Here is a 20,468-nt window from a genome sequence, read left to right on the forward strand (position 1 = left end):
CCAAATTCTGCCCTCCGATGCATGCATGCAATCCACTCTCAAACTTCCCTGGAAGTTGTGTATGCCTAGTTGAAGGCAGCATTTGACTTTATATTTGTATTACACCTCACACACATGCATCTTTTATTTGCTTAGGAAAATATTGTTCAAAAAGGTTGAATTGAAGTTTTTCAGAAAGTAAGTTTAGTCTCTCCAAACTGTCTAAAGATTGTAAATAAATGCTTCAGCACAACAAATTTAGCAATTTTGACCCTTCAAAGTACTTACCATACCATCTTTTACAACATTAACAATTGGTCATGAAAGCAAAACACAGGCAATATACTTGAAAAATTTTTTATTAGTCTTTCATACACTGTTTGTCTGGAAAAATTAAACTAATACTTAAGTAATATGGATAAACCACTGTAGTTAATAAAACTTAAGCCCTGATCCAAAGAAGCACTTGCATCCTGAATGCATGACTATCACATGCTTAAAAGTTACGTGTGCTTTGCTGGATCAGGGCCTTATTACACAATTGCTACACATCTCATTCATCCAGGCTGCCTGAGTCCCCACCAATTGCTCTTGATGTTCTCTGCAGCACAGTCTCCCAATCAACTTAAAATAGCAGAGGGAAAATAATAAGGAATTCATCAGTACTCTTCCCTCCCTCCCCCATCCCCTCAGTTTTAACAGTCACTCCTTTTCACAGAAATTCCTTCCAGTTCTGCACATTTTTTTAAATTTCTTCTTAAGTCTTTGTTTTGCTGGCTCATTCATTGTACTTGGCCAATTTTAGCCTGGGTATAATGTTCATAGACTGGAGTTCTTGGAATAATAGTTTACAGGCATATGGAATGCGCAGGGATGACACGTGGCAAGACGACTTGCAGTAATGGCACCTAGGGAAACAACAAAAACAAATTCATTGCTGGTTAATACATGAAGCTCTGCTACAATTATCAAATGGTTCTTGTATCCCACTGCATTTAAACAATACATATTCTATTGCCTCCATCTTTGAATGTGCTGAGCACTCTGGCCCTGTTCCAGTATTTAAGGACGTGCATATCTGTAAATCCCTGAATAATCTCATTGAAGCCAACAGGATTACTCATGTGCTTAAAGTTAAGCCTGTGCTTTACTGGATTGGGACCTGAGTGCTCAGCATCTTGCAGGACTGCGTGCTATATCCCCCTCACACACTGGGAATATGGCCACTCAAGAGACAGCATTACATAAACAGTGGTCAAGAGGATTCAAAATCTAAATATTTCTAAACATTTGGCTAGGTGTTCAGTTTCCATTTTACTCATTTTCAAAACTGATAGAGCAGGGAGAAGGGGCCTTCAACCTTTGTTTTCTCATCTGAGATTTCTCCCATTACCAAAGTGTCCCAAATCCATTCATACTAATATAGGACTATGCTGAATATTTCTTTTTCCTCCGGCCTCCGCAAACAAATAAGCAACCAAAGCAGCACAGGTTGCAATTAAAATGGGAAATTAGAAGCAGCCTTTAAATGTTCCCGCCACTGGTCACTCAGGGTAATAGAATCTTATGATAATTTAGGGAGGAGTTTTTTTTGTTTGCTGTATAATTATTTTTAGTACATTTGTGCAACTGGGCACTTCAAATAAATTAGAATGAAAATGCCCTTTGTTCAATAGCCTAATATCAGACAATCAAGCATTCTACAGCTTATCTTTATCTTACATGGAGATAAGAACCAGCAACATAAAATTTAGTATTTACTGCCTCTCCCTCTAACCTTACACATCATATGAAGAATTGGAAACTCTTCCTCAAATATCACATTGCTACTTTCCCATTTCTCATTCTTTGATTCATATGTTCTCCATAATACTTTATAAAGTTTAGAAAGCAATCCACTGAGGAAATTCAATGATTCAGGAATCTGGAATGGGCTATCAATCTTTTCAATCTATAGATGCAGGTTCAAATCCTGTCTCAGATCATTAGGTCCTAAACTTCCTATTTGATGGCTGTTTGCTGGTAGACTCATTCCAAAGTCAATGGGAGTTTTGCCAGTATCCACAATGGTGAGAATCAATGCTTATTCAGTCACTTGATTTTGCTGTCATGGGCCTGATCCAAAGCCCACTGATGTCAATAGCATCAGGCCCAGTGAAGTCAACTGAAGTTTCAAAAACAACCTCAAGGGGAGATGATGTAGTAAAGAGGCAGACCGCAAGCCAAATCCAGACTGCCAGACACTTTTGAATGGACCCTGAAATCTTTTTATTTACTTATTATCACAATTATTGTTATTATTTTTTCTGGAGTCTGGACCTTGACTATACCTTAACCAAGAAATTTGGACCTTGACAAAAAATAATTGGCTACCTGTAGACTTGATTTAAATTAAATTTAGTGATTTTGTATTAAACTACCAGGGTTCCACTCTTGTTGCTACAGTTTCAGGATCAGAGTGAAAAATCTATAATCCTACAATTTAAATCTATTCAGCATACACGGATTATATATGAAACAGCATGGATGATAAAATGAACTGATTTGCTACAAGACTCTCGATTCTGAGAGCCAACACCAAAGTCTGCGGTAGTTATTCCATAAAACCATGCCACTTCTTTCCTGTCCTGAACTATCGATAATAAATAAGGCTACGTTTATGCCATGGAGGTCATGGAAGTCACGGAAGGTGTGACTTCCAGAGACCTGCATGACATTCTCTGATTCAACCTCAGGGGCTGCAGGACTCTGGAGCTGACAGCCAGCGGGGCCCTGGCAGGATTCCAGCAACATGCGACAGACTCCTGAGGGTTCCAGCAACAGGCGACAGCCTTGCAATGTGGGGGGGGGAGGGGGATGCCTCGGGCGAGCGGCTGGGGTGTCCCATTTTCTCTTTGGGAAATATGGTCACCCTGCAGCTCCCAGCCACTGTGGGCAGAGGGGGAACCTCACAGCTCCCAGCCACCATAGTGGTGGGGGAAACCATGGAGCCACAGCAGCAAAAGTCACAGACAGGTCACGGCTTCTGTGAATTTTTGTTTATTGCCCGTGACCTGTCCATGACTTTTCCTAAAAATAACCATGACAAAATCATAGCCTTAATAATAAATAATGCTGTTCAGGAGCTACTGATTTTTCAAGAAATTCAAGGCTGCCCTGACCTCTACACGCTCCGTATTTTGGAGTCCTTCATTACCAACTGATCTCTCAGCTAGCGGTACAGCAACATTGACTACAGTACTCCAATTCAGGGTGAAGAATGGATTGTACCCAACACGATTTGTGAGTTGAACAAGCAGGATCAGTACTTTCTTGACTTGACTGAAGATAATAAGAAGTTAGCTAAAGAGAACCAACTGTTTCCGGAGAATACCTGTTCCAAGTGGGCATTATTGTTGCTCGAACCAACAGGCACTGTTATGCAATTGGATTGTTGAGGCTAACGGTTTTAAAGAAAACAGAGCTCAATTTTTTATGCAATACATCTTTTCCTCATTGTCTGTTAATATTTGTATGAGACAGAAAGTTATGAGAAAGGTGACCATTTTCTGAGGTGGACATAGCAACAGTTACAGAAAATAGAGGCAGTCACATGTGCAGCCACAGAGCTCTCTATAGGGCGTGACATTTCTGCTTCTGGTCATACCCTTGCCCAGTCTGGGATCAGGGCCAGATGTGGTACAGTGATTTAACAGGATCTTTCTTGGAACTACATGGAAAATGAACCTCATAGCTCAGTGGTGGGTAGGGCAAGTTGAGACTGGCAGACGGACATAATATTGTGGGGAATGTTCTGGCTGGGCACATGTCCTTATCTACCCCAGCATTGATACAGTACAATCTCATACTGTCAAAGGTCTGCCTACAAAATCTAGATGGAAAGTGTGACGTTGCACTCCATATGTTTATGGAAATATACTTATGAGTGTGAATATAATGTAACTGGAATATGCTTTATGCAAAAGGTCTCTTGTAAGGTATCATTACAAAGCTTATGATCTACTGAGTGTGTTCATCCTATTTGTTTGCATGTATTATTTCTATGTCTGGAGTTAGGAGAATAACATATAAACTTGTATTACTTATGTAAACATGTTAAGTGGAAGCAATTAAAGGTGCTTCAGAATCAATGAACTGTGAATGGGTTTGTTGCCTGCAAGCCTTCTTATGTACATGTCTTCCAGCTACTAGGTAATGAAGAAGGAGGTCTTTCAGTGACATGTGATCATGTCACCTGAACTGGAATCCATCTTAAACCTGGTGCTTTTCCATTTAGAAGGAGGGGTGGGGATCCAGAGAGACAAAAGATTCCTGCCTTGTACCAAGTTATAAAAGGGGGTGGAACAGAACAAAGGAGGCTGCCAGTCATGAGAAATCCCCTAATTACCACCGGAGCTGGAACTAACAAGGACTGTACCAGTGAAAGGATTGGGCCCAGACTAGGAAGGAATCTAGTCTGTGAAAGAAGCGTATTGGAACATCTCTGAGGGTGAGATTTACCTGTATTCAGTTTCTTAATGTATTAAGCTTAGACTTGTGTGTTTTGTTTTATTTTGCTTGGTAACTTACTTTGTTCTGTCTGTTATTACTTGAAATCACTTAAATCCTACTTTTTATACTTAATACAATCACATTTGTTTATTAATTAACCCAGAGTAAGTGGTTAATACCTGGGGGGGGAGGGGGCAAACAGCTGTGCGTATCACTCTATCAGTGTTATAGAGGTTGGACAATTTGAGTTTACCCTGTATAAGCTTTATACAGAGTAAAACGGATTTATTTGGGGTTTGGATCCCATTGGGAGCTGGGTGTCTGGGTGCTGGAGACAGGAGTACTTGCTGAGTTGTTTTCAGTTAAGTCTGCAGCTTTGGGGGTGTGGACTAGACCTGGGTCTGTGTTTATAGCAGGCTAGCGTGTCTGGCTCAACAAGATGGGGTTCTGAAGTCCCAAGCTGCCAGGGAAAACGGCTCAGAGGTAGTTTCAGCACATCAGGTAACAGTCCGAAAGGGGGTCTCTGTGACCGAACCCGTCACAGAAAGCGTGCATGTTTAGAGGTGCGCAGTGCATAACTCAAGAGATGTGCACTTAGAGGGCCAAATTAAGACTTGTGTAAAGAGACAGTTATGCAGTGCAGTGTAAATTACACTTACACAAAGGCTGAATTTAAACCAGAGGCCAACATTTTCTGTGTCCATAAATTTTCAAACACCCAAAATATTGCACCTGCACAATCTCCCAAAATATTTACGGTCTCCTATGTGTCATGAACATCTTCAGCGTAAGGATCAAACCCAGTTTGCTGTATTCATCAGAGAACTGTCAGTGAACTCATTGGGACTATGTAAGGGGAGTAGGACCTAGCACTAAATTGGTAACCCATAGTGATTTTTTTTTTTTTTTTAAACCTTCACTGAGAGACTCACAGCTGCAGGGGTCCCTCCTCGCCCACAGAGGAACCAATCCTGCCACTGAAGTCAATATGTTGTTACTTCCCTCAGGAAAGTATAACCCAGCTGAACCACCCTAGATTGGATATACGTGTTAGAGGGACATCTTATATGTAACCATTTTTTCCCCTGGCGACTAGTGCCCTTACTGTCATCTACAGAACAATGCGTTGCTACAAGCTTTCCCAGACCAGTGCCTCACTGATGCTTGAGTCTCTGACAAAGGCCAGTTGAAAGGTTCTGAGCTGCTCTAATTACTTAGTTTCTACTGTGTTGCTCATTACAGGTCACTTGCTGCAACTACGGATGGATACAGCTTATTTAATAACTGAAACCACCCATTATTGCTTATTCTTCCCCACCAGGGAGCTTTTTACAGAATTAGATTGCTTTGAATGTCGGTTCCTCTCTCTGGGAGAAACGTCACCTACAGTTTACAAACTTTAAACTTTGCAACAAAGTTGAACAAAAAGGGTTTGATTAACAAACCACTAATTTAAAGGGTTAAAAGCTCATTTTTTCACCCTCACTAGTAGAAGGATCAATGATTTACTTTATGTAGCCTTTCTGATTCCCCCCACCTCCTCCAACTCCTTCAAGGACCCATGTTGCAGCCGTCATCTTTGTCCATGTCTGCATTTGAAGCTGTACAAAGCAGAGCCATAAACTGGTGGAAGAAGTTGCTGTTGAGAAACATAAGGCGTTCTCCTTCCACTCAGAAGCAGATTACACTCTCGGCCCGTCCTTGCCCGTGGAGCCAGAGCCTGGCATTGGAAAATGAACCCAGGTTTCATGCTCCGGAGGGCACAGCACTTATCACACGTTCATTAGTCTGGCCCATATATATATTTTTGGTATCATGACAGAAGTTCAAAGAGTGCACTTGGCATTCACGTGCAGAGTAATGCATGTCTACACAGCTGCTTAACTGGAGAGATTCAAGTCACAAACAATGATTTAGTCTTCTCTCATAGGACTCCACATCAAACTAGAATTTAAACAATTATATAGTACTAAACAATCCAAATACGGTCTTCTTCTAAGGCCTGACATCTTCAATAGCCATTGGCTGAGTCATATGACAAAAGCACAACTAGGAATCCAAACAGTTTAAATAATATTAACGGTAAGAAAACCAACAGGTGGTGTCCTGCTGCTAGGTAGTTCTGCTGTTATTTATTTGTATTGCAGCAGCACCGAGAGGCCTGAACCAGGGATCAAAGCCCTATTATATGTGACACTTCCACACACACACACACACACACACACACACACACACACACACACACACACACACGCGCTCTCTTAAAAAAAAAAAAAATCACTGATTATTGAGGGATGTTCAGACCAGGCTTTATGCTCCTTTCAGGGAACATGGATGTTTAACAACCTCAATCCTCAGACTATCCACCTAGACTTCAGCTATATGAGCACAAGAGTAGAGGAAAATAAAGAGAGACCCTCTTTTGGGGCAAAACACATGCACATCAAATGATAAAAAGAAAGATATTCTGACACTGAGACCAAAAAAAGCGTCCCATCTCTTTCACATACAAAAGAGCAAGATTTACTTTCAGTCTATGTCCTCACCCATAACATACTATGAAAAATAGGCAGACAAACGTCCATAGCTTTTAATAAACAAAGATGTATTCGTGGCAACCTACTGTATAGCCTTATATGCAGTACACCAAATTCGTAGTAGAAAATTAAGGCATCTGGGATCCAAATCCACACCATTAAGAGGTGTTGCATTCCAAATAGTTTTGGCCTCCAATTCCATGTTTGCAGTACTTGAGGAAAATGCAATTAGTCTGCATACGATAAAGCTTGCGCAAGGCTAGAATCCAGGACGACAGTGACATCATAACCTTACCTGCAAAGAAATGCTTTTTTTCCCCTAAGACGAAAGCATTTGGCTAGAGGGAGACTAACAGATGGTCACGTTCCAACAAGGAAGCTCCGTCCTTGCTGGGTTAGTCGTGCTCTGCCTTTCCCCAGCAATCAGTGCTTCTTTCTAACATCTCCGACAGGTGTACCTTGTCTTGTATTCCCATAGTGGAAGGAAGTACCTATCAGGGCGCTCTGTACAGGAGCCAGCGGGGGAAGGCAAAGCACAAATGGTGGCAATGTGGGAAATTCAGTAATCTGGGGGAGATTCCACAGCCAGAGAAGTACAACAAACAGAAGATGCTGATCACCGCGTTCATCTCCCCATCCCTCTCTTCTGCGCTGCAAGACTCACAGGAAATTATGAAGGTTTGAGTCTGTGGTGAACCTGATCTCAACTATTCAGTAATCTATGGCTGGGATTCAGGGGCTGGGGGGTTCTAGGACATTGATACAGCTGGTTCTCCCTTTTCTAAAAGGTAAATCATTCATTTATAAATAATACAGATATGATGTGCAATCAGGTCTTTGTCTTTATTCCTGTATCCAGTTAAAGAGCGTTTTTGGTTTCTCTAAAGTTTAGACTTGGAGGATTTTCTAGCAGGGGCTGGAAGTTCTCCAGAGAAGAAAGTAATTTTCCTGTGCCAAGCATAGGGGAGAGTCCAATTCCCCTTTAAATGATTTCTGTCCTGCAAAGACGTAATCCATCAGCTTTACAGGCACCACAAAGACTCAAGGAAAAACCTGAGCCAGCAGGACTCATTAGATAGTCTGAGAACATTTGCTTTTTTAAGAAACAAAAACAAACAAAACCATACATACAGATCTTTCTATTGTATTGAGCTAAATCTCTGTAGTATTAGAACAGTAGCGGACATGGGGCCTGATTTTTCCAAGGCAGGATCCAAGTAACTCCCACTGTTTTAAATAAAAGAGTTACTTTTATCCTAGGGCAGGAGAATAGAGCCCCTTGAATTTTACTACTAATGCATTCCTGTGTGCTCTTCTTCACTGTTATTTCCTGTCCACCACTGCCCCTGGAACGGCCACAGGGGCAATCATTAAAACACCTGTGCCCCTGGAGTTTACTCTAGTTCCAGAACAAAATTTGGCCCAGAGACACCAGGAGAGTGGTAAACTCTGTTCTCTAGCAAGGACAAGCATGTGGCAATGGGAGACTAAAGCAATACTAACATCTCCAAAAGATCTATGCGGTACTGAATTGGTACAGCATAGATCAGAGATTCAGAGGTGAGCTCAGGCTCTTCCTGGTCCTCCAACCCAAAAGAAAACAAACATTCTCTACAAATGAACAAAACAAATATGCACCCATCTACTCCCGGTTGGTGTGTTAGGTGGAGAAATGGCTTTAGAGAAGAGAATCCTGCAGACTTGTAAAAGGAAATCAGAAAGTCTATTGCTCGTGAGAACATACAGAAAGTATTAAGGGAACTGGAGTAGGTCAGAGAATGTGGGTAGAATTACAGTACACAAAAAAACCCCAGTCTCAGCAACTAAGAACACCATCTACTAATGGTGCCCTTTGTGTATTTTGGAACTTGCAGAAAAAACAGTATGGTATTAATTTTACTACAGAATAGAAAAAAAATCTTTAAGTATGAAAGGACACTACACGCTTCTGAAAATCTTACTGAAAAAGAATAGCATTCCTTCAAAAATATTTATGACTGCCTTAGAAATATATGGTCCTATGTTTTTTTGTTTTGTTTTTTGTAAAAATCTCATCACTGTCCCTTAATAAAAGATAAAAGTTAATTCAATTAAGTATCATGAAATGTGCTAGACTGATAACTTGGAGGACTGATGGCGGCCATTAATTTTCAAAGCTAGCTACAGTGAGTGGCAGTGCAAGCTTCCCAACAGTACACTGCCAATGACTTAGCGCTTGTCTACACAGCGAAGCAAAGTGCACCAGAGGGGTGTGGTCTGTAGAGCGCTAACATGTTGCGTTCTAACTGCCCCATGTAGATCCAGCTGGCATGCTCTAGTTCACGCTGATGTAATTCCATTTCAAGCAGGACGACATTAATCTGAACTGGGTACCATTTAAAGCACTCCAGCGGGGTCTACACAGGTTGGCTACAGCACAACATGTTAGAGCGCTAGAGATCACACCCTTCAGTGCACTTTGCCATGCTGGGCAGACAAGCTCTCAGAGACAATTAACTAAGCCCTGGTCTACACTCAAAATTGCACCATTTTAACTAAAGGTGTGATTTTAAACCAATTTAGATAAATCCATGCAATTGTGTGTATGGACACTTAAATTAGTTTTAAGTGTCAATCAATTTATCTTAAGCTGATTTGTAAATGACCTAAGCTAACGTGATTTAAGACACAAACCCATCAAACAGCCTGTTCCCAGTAGGAGAGTTGCAACAACTGAATTAAGTTGGTTGAGTTAAATTGGCACACAAACTCTATGTAGATAAGCCCCTAGAGCAGAGGTGGGCAAACTATGGCCCGCGGGCCACATCCGGCCCACGGGACCGTCCTGCCCGGCCCCCGAGCTCCTGGCCCGGGAGGCTCCTCCCCTGCTGTTCCCCCTCCCCCGCAGCCTCAGTTCGCTCGCTCCACCGCCAGCGCAATGCGGTGGGGCTGTGAGCTCCTGGGGCAGCGCAGTTGCAGAGCCCGGCCTGACCCGGTCTCTGTGCTGTGCAGTGGCGTGGCCCGGCTCCAGCACCACCAGCCACCGGTGCTCCAGGCAGCGCGGGGGGTTGGATAGAGGGCAGGGGAGTTCGGGGTGGTGGTCAGGGGGCAGGGGTGTGGATAGGGGTCGGGGCGGTCAGGGGGGGAACAGAGGGTTGAATGGGGGCAGGGGTCCCGGGGGGGCAGTCAGGGGCAGGAGTTCCAGGGGCAGTCAGGGGACAGGAAGAAGGGGTGGTTGGATGGGGCGGCAGGGGTCCCGGGGAGGGGGGGCAGATAGGAGGTGGGGGCTGGGCCACAACCCTCCCCCTTCCCCCCCCCAACCGGTCCTCCATACAATTTATGAAACCCAATGCGGCCCTCAGGCCAAAAAGTTTGCCCGCCCCTGCCCTAGAGAATGAGTGAGAGGGCAGTACAGTTTCCATGTTAATTCCAACCTTGTACTGTCTCTCAGGCTGCCAAAAGGTACCAACTGTGACTGAGTTTTGGGACATGGATATTTATTCCCACTTTGAGAGATGGACCACAAAGGCCAGATTTTGTTTTGCCTTGAACCCTCTGACACTTCAACTTCAGTTAGGACAGAATTTGGCCCATAGACTACTAACTCATTTCCCACTGTGTGAGATAACTGCACTACCAAGTCAGAAGGAACCAGTGCCTTAATAGTGAAAAGCTCTATATCCTGTTACCAATCCCATGACCATTCGGAGTGCATCCCCTTTACACTTACCCGGTCATTGATGTAGATTAATTAAAATGTATGGAAATGTTAACTAACGTTTGCAAAGCACTTTGAAGATGAAAAGCACTACACAAGTGTTAAGTATTATTCTGTAGATGTATTTACTGTGTTAATCAGTTTGCTTCACATAATTTAAAGATTCAATGGCTTTCTTTAAAGTGGACATACAGAACATAATACTGCATGTGTAAAATAAGAGGGAAAGATCAGGATGTAAACCCACTAACAGGAAAACATTAAAATGAGTCAACTTACCAGCCAGAATATCCCAGCAAGCCACACTGTCCACAGACATCCACTTCAAAGGCATCACTTGAAATCATCAGTCTCTCCAGCAAAAGCATGCTGGCTCCATAACCTATTAAACAATCTCGTTCCATTTCTCCAAGACGTAAACCACCATCACGCGATCGACCTTCAGTGGGTTGCCTTTGAAATAAGCAATTTAAAGAATATAATAGTAACTATTTCTGGAACATATGCCCTCAAATTTTAGGAATGTATTCCCTAAGGAATAGTACCAATAGGCTTAAATTAAAGGTCTACAACCACAGGACAAATCCTGCAAACCTTTATACATGCAAGTGGTCCTTACGCACGAGTAATATGCAGCAGTTACATGAGTAAGGATTGCAAAATCTGGACCATAATTCTTTATTTCACAGATTTAGTTGAATAAATGCAAAATAACATGAGTTTTCCTTAGCCAAGATTCCAGTTATAACTACATACATGGATGCAAAATTAGTAAACATTATGTTTACAGAGCATTCAAAGTACTGAAGTTTTATTATCCAGCTAAATGAAACAGGAGCCAAAACAGATGATGTGTTTTTAATTGGACATGTATTCTAGCTAATGGGATCTAGGAAAAAAAACTTCACACCTCGGATAAAATTTTAAAATGAGTCATTTGATACATGTAGAAATGAAAAAAACCTACTGGAAAAATGAGATGTTTGTTTTAATTTGACATTTTTTTACAAGTAAAAAAAAAACTGTAAAAGGACATTTAAAGTTACTTTCACTTTAAAACACACATTAAAAGGAAGCACCTATGCTTTAGGTGCCCCTTGACATATTTTAAAAGCTGTGTTATACAAACAGCTATTCCAGGAATCCCCTTTTGCCCACTCTTTAATACAAGTCATAACACAACAGTGAGAAATATTATGATCTCCCACCAGTGTCCTCTTGGTCTCTCTCAGCTAGTAAAATACAGGAGGCTTTGCAACACACCCATCAATGTTTGCAAACATCAATAAACTAGGACTAGTTGGATCCAGGACAGCAAGTTCCAAAGCTGAAGGGCCCTCGAAGAATGCCTGGCCTGCTGCTCCCTCTCTTTCATGTGTGTTAGTAAAAGATTATTAAACTGGAAACAATTTAAAAAGACTTTTCTTAACATTTATGCAGTTTGTCTAAGCAGAAATGCAAAACATATATAGATTTGTCAGTTCAGTGTTGCCAACTCATGATTTCATCACGAACCTCATGATATTTGGCATTTTACTTAGACCCAGCTCCTGAACACAAGTGATTATGGGAAAGTCTCAGCTTTTGTTTACAAAAATAGTAAGTTTCTGCTCCTTGTGGTTGTGGAGAAATGCTTGAAAATGTGATTCAAGTGCACTCTAAAAGGCTCTGAAACCAGAATGCAAATCAAAATGCAAAACTGGCTAAAAAAAAAGTTTTTTAAAAAAATGAATCTCATGGTTTTGGAACCCTTTAGAGGTTGGCAATACTGCAGTCTTTGATACTCACATACTAGCACACTGCAGCAATATTTGGGTTGCAAACAGCAGTTGAATGACAAAAAAGCAACTTTTAAAAAAACGTAATGGAAACATTAAAAAATATAACAATGTATTAAACAAAATAATTTATATGCATTGCCTAAATCATTACAGAATCCCTTTAAGTAGTTAAAGATAGGCTGCATTTTACCTTAAAGAAATACTCATTTCTGAATCTTTTATCTTGACTCCTGGTTTACCACTCCATGAAGATAACTCTTTTGTATGCAGTTTTAATATAGTCTATTTTGTCCTGGGTAATTTGCTAACCAGAATATGCCACATGAAATATTTAAAAGAAGATAAAAGGATTTTAAAGGTTTAGGGATGGATACAAAATGACCATTGAAATCAATGGAAGTTTCTACTTCAATGAGCCATGGATCAGACCTTTAAACACCAAGGGATAGGAAGAATTGTTTATGGTGGTCCTAAAGCACAGGTTAACCTGGGTGGTGGAGCTGGATATCTGGATGCTTTGCATCACTGGAGTGGCATAAAGCAGCCAGTGTGTACTAGCAAATCGGGCCTGCAACTTTTGTAATATACGTATTTTGTGTATAATAATTCAAACTATTTTATTTCCATAGTAAAGTTGCAATTTTAGAGTGAAAAATGGGTCAAAAAATAAATGGTCTCAATATCTAATTATCCTGCTTAAATAACTACAAAAAGGTATCTGAGTTACTAGATTCAATGGATCTTGTCAAGGTTTAAACTGTATTTACTTTTCGAAGAAGTCTTTCCTTTTTTCTCTCACCACCTTGGGAACGTAAAGCTAATCTGTTTGCAATTCAAATTTGTCCTTCCATTCATGTAATTGGTTTCATTTTCTTCCTTGTTGTGACAATCGGAAGAATCTGTTTACAGTTTAACATCCTAGTTCTCTCACACACAGATGGTGGCATCTTCATTGCTCAGACGCCGCTTTAATGACTGATCCCGGCGCTTATCCGGCAAGGCTGTGAGGGCCAGATTTTGAAAGGAATCTGAATAAAGATGCACCTCAAGGTGCACATAGGCACCTAAGCACATTTGAAAATCTCACTAGGCACTTATCTGCATCTTTTATGTGCCTACCTACCTTTGAAAATCTGCCTCTGAGACCCCACAACTCCCCTTCCAGTTAATGGAATAATGAGATTCTGGAAAAACTATGTGCACTCTTTCCTTTCCAGTCCTTAGAAACCTATGGTCTTTAAAGATACAGAGTAAAGCACCTAAGTCCCCCATTTTCAAAACTGGCACAGATGCCTAAGTCTCACTGAAAGTCAATGGGACTTAGGTGCTTTAGAAAATTTTACCCAGAGAGTGGGTTTTTCAAAACCTCGTAAGTGAGCTAGCAGCACAAAGCCTACATGACATCAATGTGACTTGTTCTCCGCACTCACTGGGGTGCTTTTGAAATCTCCCCTCCCCTTTAAGTGTTATTTAATATTATAAAATATAATATTTATAAAGGGTTTGCATGTTCCTTCTCTCTTTCATCCACCCAGCCACTTCAGCTGTTGTCCCTAGCAATTACTTCCTTTCTGCATTCTAAACAGTGGCTCAAGAGACCCAAACATGGAAGCTTGAAAAACAGAAAACATTTCAAATTTCAAGAAACAAAAAGAAACAAATAAAACCAGAAAGCACCAGAAGCACTGAAAGTAAAAGAACCACATCCTTAAATGAAAAACTGGGGCCAGCTGATCCTGATATTGTTTACTTAACTGTGACCGTTAGAACTGGAATAATCAAGCAGTTAACTCCAATGTTTATTTACTTTAAAAACCTCAACCCAGATCAACAATTGAATGGCACTATTCTGCATTATCCAGAAGACTGGGTTCAATTTCTTGCCCTGTTTCTTGCTTCCTAGGCCAGCAGAGGAAAAGGTACTCAACCCCGGGGGATGAAAGTATGTCTCGCTCTGCTCAACAGTGATCACCGATACCTGTTAAACAACAGTGCTAGCTGGCTGAATCGCTGGGCCTCAAGGGTGGGGATGTTATCGAAAGGACCTTCATATCTCTGACAGGAAGAGAGGGGACACTGCTCCAAGGCCTTGGGGAGTGGAGGGCAACACTGACCAGTATTACCAAATTATTTTCTTACAATGCATTATGAAACTGGTGTGTCTGATTATTTCAAAATGCAAGCAGGCAACAAGCTAGGACTGAGTTATTCACCCTGATAATTGTATGTGTGTGTGTGCGCACACAAGAAGAGAAAATAACCGGCAGAGGCGCCAACACCGATTTCCTGCATAGAAAAGTAAATGTAGTTACATAATATATGGAGCTGACTGGGCAATAGGATTCTAGCTTCCTCTTTGATGCTGCCTGCGAGTTTTATTTGGGGCCTTTGGCACCCGTTTATGTCTCGGGGTGGAGACCCATGAACCCCAAACATTTTGCCATAGAGCAGAGAGGATAGGATGAGCCTAAAATTAGGGACACTGCCTAACCCTCGAAGCCTTTATATTCATACACCAGCTGCTGTCAGGTCTCTTTCTTTGCAGTGACATTTTGCTCCCACAGACACAGCTTTCTGAAACTGACCAATTTAGTCTAACAGGGGAGAAAGGGTCTGATTCCGAGTCAACTTCGCTCCTCTGGCACAACGGAGCTTTCTACGATGAGGGTGAAGCTGACCTGTACAGGAGACAGAGCTTTCTCAGGGGCCACTCCGACGGTGAAAAGAACTCCCCCAGGAACTAAGGACCTTCCCACCTCCTGCTCCATTGGCAAGGTGCACTTCTGTGACTTGCGTTCTCTATCAGAAACATATAGCTCGGTCTCTCTCTTTTTTGTTTTTAACCAAACAAACACTAAAACAAGATACTCCCCTGCGCACACACCTCTCCCTGGGGAAAGGATAAGAGGACAAATATGTGACAGATGTTAGTCACGTTGCTCAATGCACTACTGGAAGGCCCTCAAATCCTACAATGATGGTGTAAAAACCTATATAGAACAGAATAGCAGATTAAATTCAGATGCAAGATAATACACATTAGAATAAATAAATATTAGACTAGCCATATACATATATACAGGTTCTACCTTAACTAACTGCTCATGGGGGGGAAAAAAATCTAGGTATCAAGGAGATAAATGAACACATCAGCTCAATGCATAGCAATAGTAAAAAAGCAAAAACGGATGTTTAAGACAATGAGGCTAGACAGATGTGTGTGGGCATCACTTAATCTGCAGAATCTTTAGTACTAGTGATGTTCAAGAAGGAAAGAAGCCAGCTTTGACTCTCGGATCCCAGGTGGAGTTTTCCACAGTTGTAAAGAGAGAGTTTTACAAAGCAAAACTAAGCACATTTGATATGGAAATGATTGAGACAATAACCAGTGAACCCCACAATGAAATGTCGTTTTTATAGGAGTACTATTCAAAGCACAGACTCACATTTTAAGATACAGTTAGTTCACTCTGTCCTCTGTAAAATGCAATGGATAAAGAAACAAACATGAAAGTCTGGAACTCATTCTCTTAGTGGAGGTGATGGTAATAAGAAAGGATGAATTAGTGGAGAAAAACAGTTTCTAAGACTGGTGGTCATAAGGCAGCTTAAATCGAACAATCTGCTAGTTTCCTCAAAAGCAAGGGGAAAGCCAGATAAAAGCAGAAATGGACTATTATGCAGGTATGTGAGGGTAGGTTATAAAGGGGACAGTGATCAATTGCTGTAATTCATTAACAAGAACGGATCAAAAGGTAATGGTGCTAAGATTTAGGTGGGTGCATATAAGTACCAAGGCAGGGCTAGTTAGGTAAATAGGGTTCCAGAAGAGATTTTGGAATCATCTTCGCTAGTGATATTCAAGACTAGACTGGACAGCTAGCTGTCTCACAGGATTTAGGGATCATGCAAGCAATCCTACTATGATGCAGCGAGATGGACAAGGTAATCCACCAGAGGTCACTTCCAAGCAAAGTGATTCAGTGAAATAAGGTTTGATGGATCCTCTTGGCCTATCAACTTGAGCAGCATGAGCAGCCATATGGACTATAGCTGAAGGGGATGAGTCTTTGTTTGGCCTCAAGGGCACGAAGCCAGATAAATCCAATTAAAGTAAAAGATTTCAGAGGCCTTGAACATGTAGACCACGGGTCTCAAATATGCAGCCCGCAGAGTTATTTCCTGCGGCCGCCAAACTCCCCTCCCCCGCAGCGTGCCATGTCCCCGCTCCTCTGCTTACCTCCAGGCACTTCCCGCCTGCTTAGCACTTTCCAGAAAGGAGGGGGGAGGAGCGGGGAGCCACACGCTCAGGGGAGGAGGTGGAGAAGAGGCGGGTCAAGGGTTGGGATTTGGGGAAGGGGTTGGAAGAGGCGGGGCAGGGCCTCATGGAAGGGGTGGAGTGGGGGCGGGGCCAGGGGCAACAGGGGTGGGGGGCTTTTGTACCTTTATATGAGAAGGTGTCAGTGATGCGGCCCTCAGACCCATGTACTAGTCCTCATGTGGCCCTCGTGGTGATTTGAATTTGAGATCCCTGATGTAGATGGAGGTAGTAAATCTCTGGAAGCATACTGCATTACATACATGCTTTTTCAAACACATCCTCTGACTCCTAAACTTGAAACTAAAGACACCAATGTTGACCCTTTTTGCTCCTGATGTAGCGGGGTAGTGTAGACTTGCCCATGTTTATTCAAGGAGAAAGCCAGATGAAAGCAAACGTGACTGGAGAATTCATATTTAGTGCAATGATAGCCGCACCACGGGAACTGAGGAAGCTTTATCAGATCTTTAATGAAACAGCTGAAAATGGAGACTTATCACAGGCTTCTTTGTAAGTTTTGACACTGATGAATTGCAGGGTGTGCTGAAATTGCCAACAAGCACCATGCTGAATAAGAACAGAAAGGTCACGGATTGGTAAATGCCATCTTGGGGTATAGATCTTTCTTGGCCATACCACAGGGATTGGGGTTGGGTGGGAGGAGGAAAGAGACAGGGGTGTTTACATTAAATTGTAGCCAATCCATTCATTTCATATTAAAGGGCAAAAGTTGGTGTCACAACATTAATTGTACTATGTAAAAATACCAGTGACTGCTCCAATATCAAAGGAAGTTTTTCTTCCATTCACACACTGTGTTGTGAGAACACTACAGTTACATCAAAAACAGAAGGAAAAAAAGCTTTTAACATGCCAGTGAGGACTGAAACAAAAAGGGAGAGCAATGCTCTTAAACAACACCATAGTTCTATATCTGTTACGTTAAAAACATCACCCAGTGATTCATGTCTACATTTCCCCAGATGCAACGGAATGAGTTAAGAACAGAGTAGAAGCCTCAACTTGAATTTTATGAAGCACTCTTTGGATTTGCAAACTAACTTCCTCCTATCACAGTTCCACAAGAGTTTTGGTTTTTTTCACAAATAATATTAAACGAGGAACATAAAATATGTTAATTACTAAGAGACAAACCACCTTAATCTTTTATCTGCTTAGTGAATTTAGCACATTTCTGATTATACAGCAAGTACTCTGCACACATTCTTCAACAATACCTGGTAAGGACAGCTCTAGGGCCTCGAGCTCTGGCATGCATCTTATCCAACACCATATGCTTTAGTTTCTGATAATACACAGGGCCAAAATAGATATATGCTTCCAAGGGTTCTCTAAAGGAATAAAAACAATAAACACAATCTTCTGGGTCAGCTCATTTTTACCCTAAGATATGAAACAGTCTACTAGATAGGAACAGCAGCAAAGCAATTTGAAATAACCCAGGAGTCATGAATTATTTAAAAAAATGCATCTGGACTTTTAGGACAATCTGCAATGGAGTCATGAATAAACGTCTAGAGAATAGTTTGGCAGTGCGTCCTCATAACAGTACAGTGTATTGCTGTACACTCATGTGGAGAATAAGGCTCTGAATCTGGGGGCAGACTGCTGTGCCTCTGCAGAGCCCATCTGATTTCAGTGAGGCTGTGCGGGTGCATTTCACCCGTGTGCTATCAGCTGCAAGCTAAGACTGACTGTTTGAGAGAAGTGGAACTGTGATTTAAGATATTATTCACATCATTTAATTTGTATCATTCATATAGCTTATGTTATCAATAGAAAGAAATGCATGCAGAATGTATACCTAATTTAGGGATCAAGGAGTAAATAGGGCACTTATATCTAGGTGTCTCTTGAATTCATTTATATTCTAATTGCCTTGCCAATTACCTTATTCCATATGTTGATTGGGGGGGCGGAGGGATAGCTCAGGGGTTTGAGCACTGGCCTGCTAAACCCAGGGTTGTGAATTCAATCCTTGAGGAGGCCATTTAGGGATCTGGGGCAAAAATCTGTCTGGGGATCGGCCCTGCTTTGAGCAGGGGGTTGGACTAGATGACCTCCTGAGGTCCCTGCCAACCCTGATAATTCTGTGATTATCCTTTCCATTGAATACATTTGATTTGTGAGTGGAGGGAGGTGGGGGAGACTGGGAGGAATAGTGAAAAAGCAGAAAAGTGGGATTAAGAGACCTTTTTAAAAGGGCAAGCATGTTGGGCCATATGGGTTTTTCCTGTTCCTAAACTCTCTCATGTTCTTTGAACTCCTTGTCTCTGAAGACAGTCTTATCAACACAGCAGGAAGTTACAGATCAGACAACTATGTAAGATTGAATCACTGTATAATCAGCAAAAAAGCACACACAGATATAGCCCAAGGAACAGACACCTGCCTCCAATTCCATATTTAACAGTACTATTGTAGGAAACGTGACATTGCAAATCTTATTCTAACAGCACATAAAAATTGCTGCCAATTTTTTTTTTTTTTTTTTTTTTTTTTTTTTAAAGAAAATTACTTAAAAATTGCCCTTTCCTCACTCCTACTCTGAAATGCCTAAATTTTTGCAGCAGATTCTTACCCAGTGATGCCAGATGTTACGTAGTCCTTCCCTAAGTAGTTATACCCATGGCGAATGAGATCTTCACACACATCCTTAACTTTGCTACCTCCAAAAGCTGTTCCATAGTGAAATCTGCCATCTAGGACACCAGCTTTCCCTGCCAAGAGCTCAATTAACTTTCCCACCTGCGCAATGGAAAACATGAGAAAGTTATAAAAGGAAGAGTACTTCCATGATATCCATGTTACACCTCCGATACACCTCCTCAAGTTTTAAAATGTAGCATCTTAATACAGAACTGACAATTCACTGGCACATGGAGGGCAAGACTTGCAAATTCACCGTCACCTGGCTCGTCCTCATCATTCACATTTGGAAGGTGAACAGGACTTCTGATCTAGTCCCCGCTACCAGAAAACCAAGGAGATTAAAGTGCCGGAGATCAGTAGCAGGAGTAGAGGAGAGAAAGATAGTGGTGAGAAAAAAGAAAACATAGAAGTTAAAAACCAACAAGGGAGAAAGGCTGAATAAATAAAGGGCCAGATGATAGCCTGACTAGCATGGCAGTGCAAGGGCATAAGGGGGTGCAAAGCGCTCCCATAGGTCTATGTACCAGTTACTTTCATCATGGACAGTAACTCATATGGGGAAGTAGACTCTGTAGAGCTTATACTTCCCCAACCCAGCTGGATGGAGTCTTGGCTCTGCCCCCAGTAAGTTCAGTGACATAGCTATGCTGGCATGTTGGGGAGAATCTGCTGTGCCTGGCATAGACCCAAAGATTACATCCTGCCTGGAGCAGTAGGGAGACCGGACGTGAGATTGTGACTCCTGAGAGCTCCCAAGTCAATATCTTCCCCCCAGCTGCTCCTTATGCTAGGCAGATTGTAATGTCACAGTCTCGCTGAAAAGGAGGAATGTCCCGAAGAAAAAGTATGTATTAGAGCAGTGGTTCCCAAACTGGGGTTCGCGAAATGTTACAGGGGTTCTCGGGAAAAAATTATCTAATGGCCGACAGAGCTGTCCTTAGGGACCCCAGGCACCATGGAACCAGCAGCCCGGAGCCCCTGGACTTCTA

General features: G+C 41.9%; 1 protein-coding gene across 1 annotated transcript in view; it reads right to left on the reverse strand.

The window, feature by feature from the left end:
* Window positions 1–757: 757 nt before the first annotated feature.
* Window positions 758–20,468, reverse strand: part of POLR3B (RNA polymerase III subunit B) — a 134,641-nt gene continuing 114,930 nt past the window's right edge. The window contains exons 25-28 of the mRNA XM_065407048.1: window positions 19,409–19,575; window positions 18,045–18,158; window positions 10,984–11,157; window positions 758–887 (exon numbers count right to left, since the gene is read on the reverse strand). Of these exons, the coding sequence (XP_065263120.1) occupies window positions 758–887; window positions 10,984–11,157; window positions 18,045–18,158; window positions 19,409–19,575 (585 nt within the window). The remainder of the gene's footprint in view (window positions 888–10,983; window positions 11,158–18,044; window positions 18,159–19,408; window positions 19,576–20,468) is intronic.

This window comes from Emys orbicularis, chromosome 1 (genome assembly GCF_028017835.1).
Source record: "Emys orbicularis isolate rEmyOrb1 chromosome 1, rEmyOrb1.hap1, whole genome shotgun sequence".
Lineage (NCBI taxonomy): Eukaryota > Metazoa > Chordata > Testudines > Emydidae > Emys > Emys orbicularis.